Here is a 19,569-nt window from a genome sequence, read left to right on the forward strand (position 1 = left end):
TCCTAGTGCAAACGCTGCTTAACTAAACCCCATATTTCAAAGCTTCTTCTCCAACGCTCAGCAATGCGCAGGCTTGCACCATTCGCACAGATGAAAGGCATAGAGGCTCGCGGCTGCGATGCGAACGCCCAAATGTCCCTCGCATCTACCTAACCTTCCCCTGTCGAGACGCACTTGCGTCGATGTATAGGGCAAGAGAGAAGCGCTTGATTGCCACCTCGCGGTTTACCCAATCCGGCGCCGGTTCCGGCAAGGGGCGGGTTGTTTACTTTGAGGCGCCGGAAGCAGCGCTTGGTCTTATGCTGCGGCGGTGGGCGTGGCTCCGCTCACCCTGCGGCTTTGAGTAGGGGAAAAGGGGCGGGGCGTCGCCGGCAAGGCGGCTGCGGACGGACGTCCTTCCTCCTCCTTCCCCCCTCCTCTCTTGGCTTCGCCCGCCAGGGGTGGCTGCGGAGGGAGGGGCGGCCGCGATGCTCTCCGCTCCGCGGCGCCGGCGGTGTGGGGCGGGCCCTTGAGGCGGCGCCGAGAGACACCTTCCGCAGCCCCGCCACCCACCACCATGCCGTGCACCTGCGGGAACTGGCGGCGCTGGATCCGGCCTCTGGTGGCCACGGTCTACGTCGTGGGGCTGCTGCTGGCCGTGCCGCTCTGCGTGTGGGAGCTGCAGAAGCTGGAGGTGAGGGCGGAGCGGCGCCGGGGGGCGGAGAGAGGCGGCCCAGGGGCGCCTCCGGGGTGGGAATGGGGGGAAGAGGGGCAAACGCAGACCCCGCGCCCTCGGGTCTCCCCCATGCGCTCGGCTTTGCTGACAGTCTTAACGCCGTCCTGAAACGCGCTTCTTCCGCGCACAACATGGAACGTGCGTCATGTGGGAATGCGCTTCGCGCTCTAGGCTTAGGGGGGAGACGCAAAAGAAACAACGGACGGTGCTGGAGGTGAATGTGTCACGTGTCCCCCCTGCTCTCCATCCCGATGGTTTCTGGCCTTGAGGGATGATGATGATGAATCACCCGCCATTGTAGGCCCCAGCCATTGTAAAGCCAGACGTGTCACCGTGGGCATTATTCTAGGTACTGCTTGGCAAGCATCCTTTACCCCTTCAGAAAGGAAAAAGAGAACCTCCAGCAAGTTTTGCCTGGTTCAGAGGTGAGGTCAAGAAAGAGGGTTGTTGTAACCATTGTTTTCTTAAAAGTTATCTTCTGCACCATGAAAATAAATAACAGCAGTAATTAAAATGAGAAAAAGAAAAAAGAAAGAGGATTTACACATCCTCTCAAAACTCTGCAGCCCAACTCACTTCTGGAAGGGCATATGTATCCTAGGGTCATCTTGGGTTGCGGAGCTCAAGTAAGAATGTTTAGCTTGCTTGACTCCAGATAACCTAAATGTGATGTTTGCTACATAGGGAGCAAGTAAGAGGAAGTCCAGAAATACATACTTCTACATAAATACTCCTCATCTGGAGCTGTTGCGAAGGCCAGCACCCTATAGTGAGACAGCAAGAGCATCAGTGGAGAGGACTAGAGTGTCAGCAGGTGAAGGGGATTTCTCTTGTCTGTACGATGTACTAAAGATTACAACAAATTCAGGTGTTCATGGAGGTAGGCGGTGCCACATACAAAGATGCTATATTCATGTTTTTAGTTCATTACCATCCCACTCAGAGCAGTTCATACGAGGCTAAAGGAGTTTATGAAAACACACAAACAGATGAACAGGATCCATCTTTCAAAAACAGGATTCAAAACCAGCAACCAAACAGTAGCTCCCACGCTTAAAGAACAATTTGTTCCATAGTGCATGGATAAGTTGGCTGGGGAGGGGAAGGTAGTTAGAAGGAGTAACGTAAAGCAAATCCTGAAGCCAGGGGTGTGTATACTCCTGTCTTCTATTTCCAGAATCTCTCACAAGAGATACTTACTTGACATAAGATCATTATGACAGGGAAGGGTTTAATCCAAAGAGACAGGCAGGTAGATGGTGCATTTGCCTGTTAATGGACATCATTTGGTTGGTGTGGGTCTTACTCTGAGGTAGACAATGTAGTGCTCTCCAGATGTTTTGGACTACATCTCTCATCATCCTTTGCCATTGGTCAAGCTGGCTGGGACTGATGGGAGTTGTAGTCTGGAAATCTGGAGGGCACCACATTGTCTAACTTGTGGCACTAAGTGATGGATGCAAAGTGATACCTTCTGCAAATGAAAGCATACAGAATAATGAATCTCAACACCTTCAATCTACATGTAAGTTATGGTAATTTCTGTCTTCACATTTGCTAGTCCATGTGGACTGGCACTTAAGTAAAACACACCTGCGCTAGTACCCCTTCCCTGTACCATAAGACATTCTTTGAATCTCTGTGCTCCTGCCTCCCCCTTTAGCATTTCCATATTTAAAGTAGGCAACTACCAGGGAATCCCTGCTACTCTTATGTAAGGCTTGGAAGTTTAATTAATTGTTTAGTGAACTATTGCAGATATTTCTGTGCCTTCAAATAACAAGGTTGCTCACAGGCTGGATCTGTAAGTATAAAGGTTTGTGGTGATGCTAACTATTCCCAATAATCTGTTGCTTAGACATAAAGGTATAAAGAAGAAACAGGCTGTAGGTGTCTTTATGCACCCTGTCCTTGTGGCTGCTTTACATGACACAAGGAAAAATGGCTCCTCACATTTAAATGTTTACAGTAACATTTAAGAAGATGCATACATAAAACACACACTAAAATAAGCACTCTAATGTTGCATATTAGAGCTGCCCATTGCAAACAAGATGGTATACATGCATTTTCCCTTAAACTACTAAGAAGTGTGTTATGGAAAGATCTGGACCAGGTTCTTGGCATTTAGCAGTATGTGTATTACTAACTTAAATCTTAGTGTAGAAGTGAAGGAACCTCTTATGCTGCAAGTTGCTCTTCTAAGTGTTCCTAACTTGATTCTTGGTTAGAACTGTGTGTGTTAGATACTTGGATCTAAAAGAAGTTGTAGCAGCTGTTGTAGCTAACTACACTTTAAATTTTGAGTCTAATAATGCAAAAATACTATATGTTTTAATTATTAATGCATGTTCTGCTCTTGGAAGAGAAGAGCCATTAAATATAGTACTGCTGCTTCAGAGAAAGCGATTTATGGACTGCTTTATCGGTTTTACTGTCATTGTTTCTCAAATTTCCGACTGTAATTTCTTGTGCTTGTGCTCTTCTTTTTTGTGTTGTTCAAGGTTGGAATCCATACCAAGGCATGGTTTATTGCTGGGATATTTTTATTGATGACAATACCAGTATCTCTTTGGGGAATATTGCAACATTTAGTTCATTATACTCAACCTGAATTACAGAAACCAATAATAAGGTAACCTATCATATATGCTTCTGCTGGTTATTCCATATTAGCAATACGAACACTTGGTTAATTGCCAATGTGTTTTCTTATGACAGGATTCTATGGATGGTGCCAATTTACAGCCTAGACAGCGTAAGTATTTTTTCTCTCTTTTTGGGATCATTGAATTCTTGCTTTAGAAACCAGTTGAATAATCTAATGAACTTCTCATACTGTGATTTTTCACACGATACAACCTTTTTGTAAAATTGTAACTTCATTTCCATTAAGGTTTCCTGGCAGAAGCCCAGATGTGTGTGATTGAGGCATTTGTTAATATGTTGCTTTTCTGGAGTTTCATCCAGTAAGTCATACTCTGTGCTGATGGTTTGAAGCACGCTGATTTCAGTGGGTCATGTTACGTTTGCTTCATGTTATGTTTTTTCAGGTTGCATCCTGCGCGACCCGGAAGTACCAGAAAGGGTTACTTCCGGCTTTCGCTGCTCTCGCATGCGCAGTAGCGCCAAATCGCGCTTCGCGCATGCGCACAAGCTCCAAATCATGCCACGCACCTGCGCAGATATGGTGCTTCAGGTTGCGGACTTTTCACGTTGCAAACGGGCCTACGCAACGGATCCCGTTCGCAAACAGAGCTACCACTGTACAACTCACTGAGCATTATTAATTCATTGGAAAATAAGATGTAATGCAACTGAAAGTAGACAAGTACATATTTGTATCTAATGTGAACCATAAGGCCTATATACAGAGCATGTTGCTTCTGTTTTGCAGAGTACTAGCTCATTGTTTGCTTTGTTTTGTAACACTGTTTGCCTTGTTTGCAACAGCAAATACAGGCTCTAAAGGATATCTTGAGAAGTACGTCCCATTTAGCTCAATTGGATTTAATTTAGTTAAACCATAGGATTGAGCTATGGATTAAGCCTTTCTTAATTATTGAATGTTTAACTGCAGCAGAGAGTTCTGTAAATTATTTATTTAATTTTTATACTGGCAAACAATAATATTTCGAAAGAAAATGTAATAGAATGGAATCTCAGTGTAAACTGCAGTGCGTGTGTGTCTAATCTAATGCCTTTTTCTTTGATAGTGGATAGCATTGAAATATCCCAGTATTGCAATATATGTGGATACTTGTAGAGAATGCTATGAAGCCTATGTCATCTATAACTTCATGGTCTTCCTTTCAAATTACCTGACCAATCGGTATCCAAATCTAGTGTTAATCCTAGAAGCCAAAGATCAGCAAAGGCATTTACCACCATTGTGTTGCTGTCCACCATGGGCTATGGGAGAGTGAGTACATCATACTGTTCTTTTTTCAAAGCTTATGTTCATGTCATTATGGATATTACCTCTTGGATTCGTGTAAGATTTAACACACTTTTTTTGCTATATGTGGCACTAGATTCCATTGATGCTCCAAAGAGCTCTTGAAAAACACATTTTTAAAAAATACTTTGGGAAATTGTTTCCTGAAAATAGGACTTGTTAGTGAATCAAAAGGATTTGTTTTTCCCAGAAGCAGTTGGTAGCTTCATTGACTGCTCTAAAAGAATGAGTGAATGCTGTAGGGTAGTACTGTACAGCAGTTAGATTTCAGGGATTGACTGCTCACTTAGCCTTCTCCCCCTGACTTGTAGTAGCTTTCGGTGGGGGCTGCTGCTTTCTCTATTCCAGAATGCAACAGGATGGAGAATGCACCTTTGTAGTGCCATCATATGGCAGCCTGCCCTGGGAAGGAACAAAATGACCCAAGTTTCCTTGTTGGTGCAGTCTCTCTCCCAGCAAGGTAGCCTTCCAATGATGATTAATGTCTGGACTCTTTGATTGAAAGGACACAACAGGATATGAAGAAATAAGACAGAACGTTTTGACTACAATTAAGATGAAGGTTTTGCCAAAGTTTCTATTCTAGTTTTAACCCTTCCAATAAAAGGTGTGCAGTTGAAATTCAAGACTTGTAACAAGTTTCTTTGAAACTATAAATGTCAAAGGTTAATGCGTATTATGCAGCTGTGTCTTTGAAAGGTGAGATACCATCAACATATTTTGATAAATAGCAGCATACAGCTCATTGAATATCTATGTGATGGTTAGAACCTAAAAGTAATAATTATTAGTTAGGCAGGGATGTAGCCATCCTGTTACCTTGCTGGATCTGTCTGCAAAACAGTATCTCTGCAATTTGTATAGGATACTGTAGAACTCTACAGGTGCCCGTGTTTTTCCACATGGTAGAGCTGTAGAAGTGGGAAAATATATTGTAATAATGTAAGATAAAGTATTAGAAATATTCCCATATGAAATGGTGATTCTTAAATCCATCAGTTATAGTTTAGTCTATAAAGATGCTGCAAGAAGAAAATGTCTAGGACACATTATTAACTATGACTTAACATTTTAAAAGTGTTTTGATTGAAAAGCACAATGGTATGTGAATGTTAGGGTATTCTTGCTAGCAGTTATATTTAACTCTGTAAGTTTCCCCCCCAGAAGATATTACATAAAGGGTTTCAGCTATATTCTGAGTTAGTCTTTGTGATGTACAGAAACCTTGTTGTGTGAAATGATAGTTCCGGATGCTAATATTTACAGTAAAAGTAGAATATATGGTTGTCTGTGTTGCAGCTTTGAAAGAACTGAACTCAGTCTGTGTCTTTTTCATAGGGTGCTGTTGTTCAGGTGCAAGCTTGGTGTTTTGCAGTATACAGTGGTCAGACCATTCACCACTATTATTGCTTTGTAAGTATGAAGAAATATTTTAGCCTCAAAATGCTATATATAGATGTATCACTTTGCTAGTGATGTGAGGTGAGAATATTCTCTGCTAGAAAATTCTCCGGAAAATATTCTCCACAAACTGTAAATTCTAATGTAAGAACCAGTTTTACAACCCACATTTTAAAAATCTAGTAAATAATAAGTCAAGCTGTGATATTTCCAGTGTAAGTAGTGAATAATGATTTTTTTGATCCAGTTACATTACTGGGCACTGTGTCGTTCACCATTGACAGTTCTGAAATGTGAGCTACAGAAAACATTTTAATTTTTTTTTAGTTTAAAAAATGCTATTCTTTTAATTTGATGAACATTTGAATTTGTATGTATTTCAACTATGTGCAATAACCTTTTTTCTATTTTGGTGTGACCTTATTCTTAGCAATTTTATACGTTTGGCCATAGTGTGTGTTTTTTTTTATACAGAAAGTAGCTTTAATGCTTTATACACTTAAAGTACCTAGGCCTATATAATTATGTGTAACAGCATGTGAGGTGACCTTGATTTAAACAGTTGACATTTCTATATTTTTATTTAGTGCCAGTAACTGGTTTTTGCAGGGCCATTCAGTGGTACACAGTGCCATTTACCAGAGATTGACATACGGAAATATATTATCATATAATGATAATAAATATATTTTAATGGCTTCTTTTTTATATGTATGCATATAATATTGTTTATCAAGCTGTGTTTTAGTCACATGCATATAGTTATTAAGTGTTAGAGCTATTCGAAGCACAAGATAGCCTATTACTGAATTTACTTGAATTTTCAATTTCAAGTTTGGTGCAAAAAATCAAAGAATGTGAATTCACTGCATTGCCCCGTTGAATAAAAGTATCTGTACAGTTTTTGGTTGCCCATGAATAAACATGTATATATATTAACTAATTATTATTAACTAATTATCCCAGATCGCAAGGTGATTAAATTGGTCTCAACTAGGGCCAGGGCCTTTTCAGTACTGGCCCCAACTTGGTGGAACACTCTGTCACAAGAGACTAGGGCCCTGTCTCTTGGGGGCATTTTTCTGCAGGGCCTGCAAGACAGAGCTGTTCCGCCTGGCCTTTGGTTTGGACTCAATCTGACTCTTATGTTTCCCTCCCCCTTATGGTCTTGATTTATCAGCTACTTTTAAAATGAGGCTGAATTTTAAATTGCATTTTAACCTGTATTTTAAATTGGTCCCCCCCATTATGTTTTTACTGTGATTTTATTGGTGTTAGCCGCCCTGAGCCCGGCTCTGGCTGGGGAGGGTGGGGTATAAATAAAATTTATTATTATTATTTATTATATTTTAAATGAAAATTCTCTAATATCTCTTTAATCAAGAATATTCTCAAGAATATTCTCCAAAAGATTATTCTTGAGAATTTAACATCGGACTTCCGGAGGCGGCGCGAACGGCAATGGCTGCCAGCTCCTGAACGGGAGAGGGTAGCTCCGCTGAAACGGGTCGCCCGCTACGGCGAAGCGGGGACCCATCCAGAAAAACCACAGGCAGCAGAAGCCTGTGGTCCTGAGACCCGGCGGGCGCCAAAAGCAGCCCCTAAAACGACGAAGGGACCCCGTAAGGGGCTCCGGACCGCGGAGGGGGTAGCGGCGCTGTGGGTCGTTGCGCGATCAACGGAGCGAAGCCGCGTCGCTGTTGCCGGTGAGCGCTGACCTTTCTTCTTGAAACTGCTAACTTTGGAAAGCAACAACCCGTGAGTAATTTGGACACTATACTTCTAAAGCCTCTAAAAATTGTGAATTTGGCTGAAAGCGGAGTGACGAAAAACAGGAAGTCCGTCTTCCGCTGACACTGAACTTGAAAGTAAAGAGCAGGAGGAGTGGAGACAAAGAGTAATTTTTTGCATTGACTGATCTGGCATCTATTTAAACTGTTGTTTCTGGCTGATTTAAAGACTTTAAGTGGCTGTTTTTTGGACCTTCATTGAGACAAGGGTACCTGTCTTCTGTTGATCTATTGGATTACAAATAAAAGTAAGAAACCCAGGTACCGGAGCTGCCTGAGTAACTGAGCAGTCAGCCTGCAAGCTTTGGATACTTTGAATCTGAACTTTGGAACATACTGAGTTTGAATTTGTTACTTTGAAACACTTGTGGTCTAAGCACTTTTGGAAACAATGTTTGGCTTTAAGTTTTAACTCTGCTAAAACTTATCTTTGTGAAGATCTTTGGAGATCAATTCAGACTTACTAACTTTAATTGGATTGGACTTCCTCCCCAAAGACATTCTAAGCTCCACCTAGAGGATTTTTGGATCTACAGCAGTGACTTTGTTTTACTTTCTCTTTCCCGGCCTCCTGTTTGAGTGTTACCATCTGGGCTCTTATTTTCTCATGGGAACAATTCAGTTTGACCTTGGCTTTTAGATAACTTTGGAATGAGTGGAACAAGAAAAAGGGGAAGAACCAGACAAACAACGTTAACTTTACCGACAGTCTCACAGCGTAGATCATCTGTGCCTGCTTTGCCTACTACTTTGCCTCCTGAGGCAGAAGCGGCCTCCCTGCTACAATCAGGGGAGGGAGAAACTGAGGAATTACAACTGGAAGATATGGCCTCAGGAGCAAGTGGCACTATTTTGGAGAAAATTTTTGAAAAATTGGAGGCTCTGGACAGAAAGGCTGACCAGCAATCAGCTAAAATTGACTTAAACACAGAAAGTTTAAATAGACTAACTGGACAAGTTGCACAGAATGTTCAATCTATTGGAGAATTGAAGGAGGCTGTAGGTGAAAATCGGAAACTGGCGGAAGACACTAGCCAAAGATTGGGACAGCTTGAAAAAGAAGTAAGACCACTCAGCAAACAAGTAGGAGAACACCAGATCTACTTTTCCATGACAGAACTTCGGAACAGGGAGGCCAATTTAAGGATACGCTCAATTCCAGAAGTGGAAGAAGGTAACTTAACTGAGTTCCTTACCAAGGAATTTTCCAAGTTTTGGAACTTAGAAGAAAAAGACTTTAAAATACTATCTGCTTTTAGGCTTGGAAGACTTATAAAGAAGGAGAAGCCCAGAGACTGTTTGATAATATTGAGATCAAAGGAGGAAAGGGACAAGATTCTAGGCCTGCACTACGGAAAGTCACTGGATATTTTGGACAAAAGAATTGAAATTTATAAGGATATTCCTAAACAGCTGTTGGATCTTCGAGCAGACTACTCGGAATTAGTAAAACTGCTAAGGAGCAACTCAATCATCTTCAGGTGGGAGTTTCCCCAAGGTTTGTCGTTTACTTTCAGAGGGAGGAAGATTAAAATTAGAACGCCGGAGGATAGAGACAAGTTTTTGGTGGCACACGGAGAAGATCTTCACAAGGGACTTGGATTACCCCCAGGGCCTGAACCTCCGGGGGTTCCTGCACCCTCGGACCCCCAAAAATCTGACAATAAGGTACCCCCACAGCAAGAATAACCAGATATATTCAGGATGTCTCTGCAACTTTTGAGCTGGAACATAAATGGCTGTAACATTCCAGGAAAAAGGAGAAAAATCTTTCACATTTTAAAAAAGGAACATTTGGACATTATTTGCTTACAGGAAACACATGTGACCAGGCTCCACAGAAAAGTGTTAATAAATAAAAGACTTGGTCAGGAATTTATATCTTCGGATACAGTTAAAAAGAGAGGTGTGGTAATTTATGCAAAAGAGAGCCTTTCACCTAAATTTCTGTTTAAAGATGAGCATGGAAGAATTTTGGCGATAGAAATACAACATCAAGGGGAAAAAATACTAATATTAGGAATTTATGCTCCAAATGAAGGAAAATCGGAATTCTATAAGAAGTTGCATGAGACCATGCTGGACTATCTGGACTACAACAACATCATTATGATGGGAGATATGAATGGAGTTGTATCAACCAATATGGATAAGTCACAGAGCCAAAAAATTTCTAAAGATGGGAGACTACCAAAGACCTTCTTTGAAATGACAGACAATATGGACTGGATTGACATTTGGAGAGTGAGAAACCCCTTGGGAAGGGAAGGAACATTTTTCTCTGAAGCCCAACTGACTTGGACAAGAATCGACCAGATATGGATAACTAGAGGTCTGGCACCTAAGATCAGAAAGGTGGAAATCTGCCCAAAGACATGCTCCGACCATAACGCACTGAGAATGGACATGACATTGATTCCAACCGGTTCCTTCAGATGGAAGATGAATGATGGCCTGTTTAGAGATCAGGAGATCACTAAGAAGGCCCAAAAAGCCCTAAAGGATTATTTTGAGATCAATATGAACACCACAGTGGAAAAAAGAACTATCTGGGACGCAAGTAAGGCCGTGATGAGGGGGTTCCTGATACAACAGAACACAGTAAAGAAAAGGAAACAAAACGAAAGGAAAGATAAAATTTTGGAAAAAATCAAGGAGTTGGAGAAGAAGTTAAGACTTAATCCGAAGTCCCAGCCGATTCTGAGAGAAATCAAACTTTACCAAGCACAATATTGTAAACTGATAAATCAGGAAATAGAATGGAAAATCAAATTAATGAAACAAAAAACTTTTGAGTCGGCTAATAAATGTGGAAAACTGCTAGCTTGGCAGTTGAAGAGGAGACAAAAGTTAAACACAGTGACAAACTTAGAGATTGAAGGAAGATGTATCCAGAACCCCGGAGAGATTAGAAAGTGTTTCCAGAGATATTTCAAAAAATTATACACTCAAGGGCCACAAGATGAAGCAGCGATTAAACAATTTCTAAAGACAAATGGACTGGCAAAGTTGTCAGAAGAAAATAGATCAATTCTGAATGGCAAAATAACACGACAAGAGATTGAGCAGGCCATCCAAAATATGAAACAGGGCAAATCACCAGGACCAGACGGGCTGACCTCCAAGTACTATAAGACATTGAAAGACTATTTGATACAACCACTGATGGAGGTCAGCAATGAAATTTTAGAGGGGAAGAAGGCGCCAGAATCGTGGAAAGAAGCTTTCATCACATTGATACCAAAATCGGAAACTGAAAAGACACAGCTTAAGAACTACCGTCCCATCTCCCTTTTAAATGTGGATTACAAAATATTCGCAGACGTTTTGGCAAGTAGATTCAAGAGGGTTTTAAACAAAGTAATCCATAAAGACCAGGCAGGCTTTCTCCCAGGTAGACATATGTTTGCCAATACAAGGAACATTATAGATATATTGGAGCTTTTACAAACAGACATAAATACTAAAGCTGTTTTAATTTTTATAGATGCGGAGAAGGCCTTTGATAACATATCCTGGAAGTTTATGAAAGGGAATCTAAAAGAAATGGGAGTGGGCCGGGGGTTTGAGAATGGGATTGATGCAATATATTCAGAACAAAAGGCTAAACTGATAGTTAACAATGTGGTTACAGAAGAGTTTAAAATTGAAAAAGGAACACGACAAGGCTGTCCGATTTCCCCGTTACTATTTATCTCGGTCCTGGAGGTGCTCTTGAACACGATTAGAGGGGACAGGTTGGTGGAAGGGATACAGGTCGGAGCGAAACAATACAAACTTAAAGCGTTTGCAGATGACTTAGTTCTGACATTACAGGAGCCAGAATCTAGTACGAAAAGAGTACTACAACTAATCCAGGATTTTGGTCGGGTGGCGGGATTTAAACTAAATAAGCAAAAAACCAAGGTGTTGGGAAAAAACTTGACAGATATTGAGTCGGAACGGTTTCAGAGAGAGACAGAGTTAACTGTGGTTAAGAAAGTTAAATACCTAGGGGTAAACATAACAGCAAAGAATTTGAGTCTGTTTAAAGATAATTATGAAAAATGTTGGTCTGAAATTAAGAGAGACTTGGATAGCTGGTCAAAATTGAAACTTTCATTGTTAGGTCGAATAGCTGCTATTAAGATGAATGTATTGCCAAAAATGTTATTTTTGTTTCAGACATTGCAGATTGTAGATAAAACGGAGTGCTTCCGGAAGTGGCAGAAAGATATCTCCAAATTTGTCTGGCAGGGCAAAAAGCCCAGAATTAAGTTTAAGATATTAACGGACGCAAAAGAAAGAGGGGGCTTTGCCCTGCCAGACTTAAAGTTGTACTATGAAGCCGCAGCTTTCTGCTGGCTAAAAGACTGGCTACTTCTGGAGGACACGGATGTGCTGGATTTGGAAGGTTTTAACAATGCATTTGGATGGCATGCATATTTATGGTATGACAAGGTTAAGATCAACAAGGTCTTTAAGAACCATATTGTCAGAAAAGCAATATTTAATGTCTGGACAAGATACAAAGACTTATTAGAAAACAAAACACCGAGGTGGCTGTCACCTTTGGAGGCCAAGGCCCGAAAAAGACCCAATATGGAGGCCAATTGGCCAAAATATTGGGAAATACTAGAAAGGGATGGAGACAATTGGAAACTGCAGAGTTTAGAGAAAATGAAAGATAAAGTGCGAGACTGGTTACACTATGCTCAGATTAAGGAAGTGTTTAAGATTGATAAAAAGTTAGGATTCCAGGTGGAGAAATCGAAACTGGAGACAGAACTGCTAGAACCTAAGACCAAGGTACTTTCAAAAATGTATAACTTGCTGCTGAAATGGAACACACAAGACGAATTGGTTAAATCGGCTATGATAAAGTGGGCCCAGGATATTGGGCACAACATTATGTTTGAGGACTGGGAAAGGTTATGGACTATCGGGCTGAACTTCACAGCATGTAATGCTCTGAAGGAAAATGTAATGAAAATGATATATAGATGGTACATGACCCCAGTGAAATTGGCTAAAATATACCATTCGTCTGATAACAAATGTTGGAAATGTAAGGAAAATGAAGGAACATTCTTTCACCTCTGGTGGACCTGCCCTAAAGTGAAGGCCTTTTGGGAAATGATATATAATGAGTTAAAAAAGGTATTTAAGTATACCTTCACCAAGAAACCAGAGGCCTTCCTTCTGGGCATGGTCGGCCAGAACGTGTTAAAGAAGGATAGAACATTTTTTATGTACGCTACAACGGCGGCAAGGATACTTATTGCTAAGAGCTGGAAAACCCAAGATCTACCAACACTGGAAGAATGGCAGATGCAGCTGATGGACTATATGCAACTGGCTGAGATGACTGGCAGAATCCGCGACCTGGGAGAGGAGAGGGTTGAAGAAGACTGGAAGAAATTTAAGATTTACTTACAAAAGTACTGTAATTTGGTTGAATCCTAACAAGGAAGCCAGAGCAGAAATAACTGTCTACCATTAAATTATAATTTTTTATTTGAGTTTAACCTAAATATTGCACTTAAGAGTATAAACAAGATGATAATTTGCTTGGAAAATTCGTTTTTAATGATGAGAGTGGAAGCGGGAGACGTGAGGGAGTCCGCAATAGAATGAAAAGATGTTATGAAACCTATTTTGTTTGTTAAATATGTATCTGTAAAAAATCTTAATAAAAATTTTTATAAAAAAAAAAAAAGAGAATTTAACATCACTACTTTGCTCTTCTTTTCACTCTTTTTTTGGCTTGGATAGCTGTGCTGTTACTCTGTCTTCTAACCTTAAAGACAATTGCTCATGTAGACAATCAACTATAAACTTTTTCTAAAGTGGAGCTTTATCTAAAAGATGGTGTTTCATCCCATGCTTTACTATGCATAACCATCCCCAAAGTAATTTTTCTCTAATACAGTAATTTATATTAATCAGGTTTTAATTCTTTGAGTGATAGCCAATTGTTGTGTCCCTCTTGTACAAAAATGACTTCTCTTCCTGTTGCTTATCCATAAGGTCTACCAAAGTTTGTTCTTGGCTTACCACTCATGGTATGTTTGGCAGAAACAAACTGTTGTCCCGGTTCAGATAACATGCCAAACTCTGGCTTTTTTAATCTGCATTGTAGCAGCAACGGGAGGATAACTGTGGGAGCTTCAGAGCAGCATGCACTAGTGCACTGCTTGTTCACATTAACCCATAGTTAGTTTTAAATGCTGGTTTAACATGACATTTGAACTGGACAATTGAATAGAATAGGACTCCTGTGCGGAGGATTGCAACCATAGCTCCTGAATTTTCTGAGCAATGTTTTGTATTAAACTCTTTCAGAATATGTGAGTTGGTTGGTGTATACGATGAAGGAAACTTTAGCTTCAAAAATGCTTGGACCTATTTGGTGTTTTTCAACAATATCTCCCAGCTTGTGAGTAACAGAATTTGAGTTTTCTTTCTCTTTGGAGTGATATTTAAGTGTTTTATTTTTAAAAAATTAAAGATCTTAACAATTGTGGTATGCAGAACATATTTTTGATTAGGTGCTTTTACCTTTACATACATTTCACATAGAAAATTAAGATTATATGAAAACTAATCCTTAACTTTGGTTCTAAATATGGTGCTATGGATTTTATTGTGTTATTGTACATCTATTTAATTGGTTTTAGAGGCTGCCCTGAGGACTCTGAAAGATGGGATGATACTGTTTTATATTTATATCCCATGTATTTTCCATCATGATACTGTTTTATATTTATATCCCATGTATTTTCCATCATGAAACCCACAGTGATATACATGTGGTTCCCTAGTGGTCACCCATTCAGGCACTGATCAGACCAAGATGTGCTTAGCTTCAGCAAAGTGGTGGCTTCCTTCTCTTTGCAGAAAGAAACAGAGAAATATACTTGGGAATAAAGGAAGCTTATGGCAGCAGCATTCTGGGGTTTCAGACAGGTGTTCTTCCCAGGTCTAGATGGAGAAGTCAGTGATTATACCTGTGATCTTTCGCATGATATGCATGTGCTTTGGCACTGAGATTTGACCGCCTAGCCATAGATGTTTTTAAATGTTTGAAACAATAATTGAATTGGCTTGATGTGTTCCGGGGGATTATTGGTATGATGAAATGTAGGAGTTGTGTGTGTTCCCACTGCAAATTGCTAAACATTTCTATCCCTCTGTTCTAGTTTGCCATGTACTGCCTTGTGTTGTTCTATAAAGTACTGCGGGAAGAACTAAACCCAATCAAACCTGTAGGGAAATTTCTGTGTGTAAAGATGGTGGTTTTTGTTTCTTTTTGGTAAGTGGAGTGTTGTAAGCTTTTTTATGTAAAACCTGTTGTGCACATGGCTAAATGCATATGGATACTTAAGTGTTTGTCAGAAAACAAATAGTAATATAATAAGTCTGTTTTTATTTAAGTTGCTTACCAGCACAATACTGTTCATGTTTACTTGGAAGTAAATCTCTATGGGGCTTACTTCCAAATATGTGTGTGCATTTATAGCCACCTTTATCATTCCCAGGGAGCTCAATATGATGTGCGTGGTTCTCTCCCTCCCCATTTTATCCTTACAACAACCCTGTGAGGTAGCCTAGGCTGTGAGACACTGACTGGTCCAAGGTCACTCAGTGAGCTTCATAACTGAGCAGGGATTTGAACCCTGGGTTCCTGGATCCTAGTTTGACACTCTAAACACTGCACCATATTGGCTCTCTATAGCAAACTGGATTCACCTATGCAAGGTGTTGTACAATAGTGAACAGACCAGTCTTCTGTGCTTAAAATTGCCGTGGTGTTTTTTTAAAAAAAGTTTTGTGTTTAAAAACATTTTCATGCAACTTCAAAATAGCTAAGGGTACAATCAAAGTTTTAGCTCTCTTTTATCTAATTCATTTTAAAGTTTTAGCAGATTTCCAGTTTATGCTGAAACCTTTCTCCATACTGACAGATCATCTTTGATCTCTTTCCAGAGACACCACTTAGCCTAGCACAACAGTTTGTGTGGAAGTTCCTTTTTTTGTGGGTGATGCACATTCACTGTTCCTGTGTGAGCATAATGGCCACAGGGCTTGCAAGTTCATATTTCTAGCATTTTATTGATCTGCTTTGTGGTCTTAGTATCTTTCACAGATTGTTTTTGTTTTTTCTAACCTTACAATAAAAGCTCACTAGGACTTTAGACCAGAAACTGCCTCTCAGCTGTGTTAGCTTCTGTGTGGTGATAACCCAATCTCTTCTAAGAATGTCAATTTTGCATAGGCAAGCTGCACTTATTGCATTGTTGGTGAAAGTCGGTGTTATCTCTGAAACACACACATGGGAATGGAAAAGTGTTGAAGCAGTGGCAACTGGTCTACAGGTAAGTTGGAACTGCTGTTGTAAACATAAGCCTTCCAGCGCCCCACATCCTTTGGAATAGATAAAAGGGGCAGATTGGTCTTTGAAGCAAAAGCATTATGGATACTTTTTTTACTGAGAGTGAGCAATAGTTACCAGCTCCATTGATCAAACTGTCCTACAACACATACCTGTAAATATGCAGGTAAATTTAAGCGCTTAAAACTAGTTTTCTAATGGTGTGACTAGTATACTCTTAATAGCTATGCTACCTGCATTGGCCTGCATGAGTGCAGTCCTTTCAGTATCATGTTTTGCTTTTTGTCTTCTCTAGCAGGTGCGAGAAGGCAATATTTACTCTAAATTAAATATTTAGTTGGTTGCCTGGGGATTGCTTTCCTAATTTAACCAAAGTACGAGAACAGACTTGGCTGATGGTCCCACTATATGTTTAAGCTGGTGTAAAACACAGGAAGTTTCTGGAATACTATTATTCCGTAAAAGGTAGTTTGTGGTTAATTGGCCTTCAAGTAAGGCTAAAGGAGCTGCTGCGAGGAATACATTACATGGTTGCATATGTGGGGCTGAATAGGACTGAATTTGGATTCTTTCGTTTCAGGATTTTATTATCTGCGTGGAGATGTTCTTTGCTGCAATTGCTCATCACTACAGTTTTTCCTACAAACCTTATGTGCAGCAAGCTGAAGAAGGATCATGCTTTGATTCTTTTCTTGCAATGTGGGATATTTCTGATATCAGGGCAGATGTAACTGAACAAGTTCGCAACGTTGGTAAGTGAGAAGGATAAAAATGCAGCCCTAGGAAAAACTGGTGTAAACATTTGAGTTTTCTGAAGATGCCACATGAGCCGTATTGCTAGGTCATTTTTCTATTAACTGCAGTCCCAGACCTGTAAGAATAATTTGTTTTTAAATACCTTCCTTTTAGGAAGAACAGTTTTTGGTCAGCCAAGGAAAATGTTTTTTGGTGAAGATTATGAACAGAATGAACATACAAGTTTGCTGTCCTCATCCACCCAGGATCCAATTTCTACTGCTTCTTCAATACCATCATCACCTGTGGGCCACTATCAAGGGTTTGGGCACACGCTGACTCCAACAATGCCTCCTGAACCAATATCTGATGTCTTGTGTAAATCAGCAGAAGAGAGTGAGACTCCTCCAACAGAGAAGCCTCTGGATGAAAGTTAGACAACTCTTTTCTCAAACGTTTTGGGATTTGCCTGGATGATGCTCCTATGTTTGTTTGTTTTTGGCCTTGGGGACCTCATTCTTCCCAGAAGAATGTCAGCTGCACCAAGCGGCACATAAAACAAAGCAGATAATGGAATTTAATTTTAAATGGGGAATTTATGAACTATTCACTGAAAGAGCCTATTGGTGCCAGACATATAATTAAATTATTACAGTAAGTTGAGTAGCCAATGCTGCTTGGTTCAAAAACCTGCTTCTGTAATTGGAGTGAGGTAGATAGTTCATGATGTTGACTCTCCTAATTGCACCATCCCAGAATACCGTCTCATCAGCATGCCAGAATTGCTGCTGAGTTGCTGGAGACCTTAGCTGGAGCAGTAAATGAAATCATTCTTTTAACAATACTGGCATATATGTGCCACAGTCCAGTTAAGCAGAAGTACTTGGATTTGAGCATTATATGCTGCATTGGCTCTAAATTTTGTTGTTAATGTATTAAGTGTATCTTGGCCTTTCGCATACTGGAAGTTGCTCTGGAGGGTAGTAATCTACTACTGCTTCCTGTTAGCACAGAGATTACCACTAGAGCAACAGAGCTCCTCCCCACACCCTCCCCAGATGTGTCACAGAGGATTGAAGAAACAGATTTAGGGGATGCACGGGGTGAGGTGGGGAATTCCTGTTGTTTGTGGTAGTTCTTGTGCTAATAGATCTACTTGATGCTAAACTGAACACAACTCGGAGTCTAAAGGCATTCTAATTAGAGAGTTAAAATGAAAGAAGGCTTTTACTGAAAAACTGATCAGTGTTCCTGTATTTTTGTCTCACAAAACTCATAGGATTACCAATGGTTCGTCAATTAATCTGTGCTCCTCTTATCATGCGGATACCATTTTAATGCCTACTATTCTTGAATTTATAGTATATTTGCCTTCCAAAAATGTATCTAGAATCAAGTAAGCTTTGAAATACTAATGCAGAATGTAACAACTTACTGTTTTAAGGACTTGCACATCTGGTCAACAAAAGGGACTTGTTACCCATTCTCACATTTGTATCTGCATTGCATGCTTGCTGTCTTACCTTCATATAAAATGCTGCAGCAAGGTTTACATTAAGTGGCATCTTCAGAGAGAACTCAAGCTATTTTTAGCATTCAGGTGCCCTTTACAGGAATTGAGTTTTTAACTGTTTTGTGGCTGCTACGGTGAACTCATCCTACAAGTGCTTTTGCAGTACTAGTGTGTTATGTAAATACTTGGCCTTATTCACTAGGCTGCATATTTTATGGATAAATTTGGTGTGTCCTTAAAGTGGTTAAAGGGCAAATCATTGCCTTTATTGTACATAATCAAATAAAATTTTATTAACTCTTACTTTGCACTCCTTCAATGTTGAGATCAACGAATAATACTCTTGAGCTCCTTTTCATGGTATTTTTTTTAAATGGTTAACTATTGACTCTGATGGGAGAGGCATCTCACCCCCCCCCCATTCCTAGATCACACAAATCAAGGGAAGACCAAAAGATAATGCTCACCAATAGTTTGGTTCCTATGCTTAATTTCAAAGGGGCAAATATTCTCTTGAGTGTAAACAATGCCTTCCCTAATCACAGGTGGGTTTACTCCAGGAAAAAAGGGCAAAGACTAGGCTATAGAGGTACATTGTCTTTTAGCAATTAGAATTTTCTGGTGCTTCCCTGTCTTGCTTTTCATCCTGTGGTTTGTTGCCATCTGGGAATACTGCCTGTAAGCTTGATTTAGACATCTTAGCAATGAACATGGACTTCAGCAAAAGGATGGTGGGGTAATCTGTGGTGAGCCACTTTTGGCTCCTTCAAGGAGGTGGTATCTTCCCTCCAAGTTTATTAATGGTAACTTAACCAACTCTGCATTGATGGCTGTCCCAGGAGTGGGGTGTGAACATTAAACTAAACCGATTTATGCTTTTTGCCTCTTTCTAACATTTGTTTATGGTGCCTTGTTTCTGGTTGACTAGCTACTGCAGCTCCAGCAGTTTGGAGCTGCAGAGTAGGGTTATTCTGTGTGCCTTTTCTTTCCCCACTGCCCTTTTTTGGTCTGCTAACGTCCACTCTGGGGCTTTGTTCATTTTTCTCCATGCCTTCTTTGTTTTCCTCTTGTCCTTTTCTCCCT

At 40.3% G+C, this 19,569-nt stretch overlaps 1 protein-coding gene across 2 annotated transcripts; it reads left to right on the forward strand.

Moving 5' to 3' along the window:
- The first annotated feature begins 439 nt into the window (after window positions 1-439).
- Window positions 440-18,789, forward strand: TMEM184C (transmembrane protein 184C). 2 transcript variants are annotated; one of them, XM_081926144.1, is made up of 10 exons: window positions 440-673; window positions 3,220-3,350; window positions 3,437-3,473; window positions 4,432-4,637; window positions 6,012-6,086; window positions 14,189-14,282; window positions 15,046-15,158; window positions 16,122-16,221; window positions 16,819-16,990; window positions 17,148-18,789. In XM_081926144.1, exons 1-10 carry the CDS (start codon window positions 557-559, stop codon window positions 17,408-17,410), a joined length of 1,308 nt encoding a protein of 435 aa, XP_081782270.1. In that variant the 5' UTR covers window positions 440-556; the 3' UTR covers window positions 17,411-18,789. The 2 variants fall into 2 exon arrangements, with proteins under 2 accessions (XP_081782270.1, XP_081782271.1); XM_081926145.1 differs by lacking the exon at window positions 440-673 and adding an exon at window positions 1,423-1,529.
- The last annotated feature ends 780 nt before the right edge of the window (window positions 18,790-19,569 follow it).

The sequence above is a fragment of the Podarcis melisellensis genome (assembly GCF_964234715.1).
Source record: "Podarcis melisellensis genome assembly, chromosome: 9".
NCBI lineage: Eukaryota > Metazoa > Chordata > Lepidosauria > Squamata > Lacertidae > Podarcis > Podarcis melisellensis.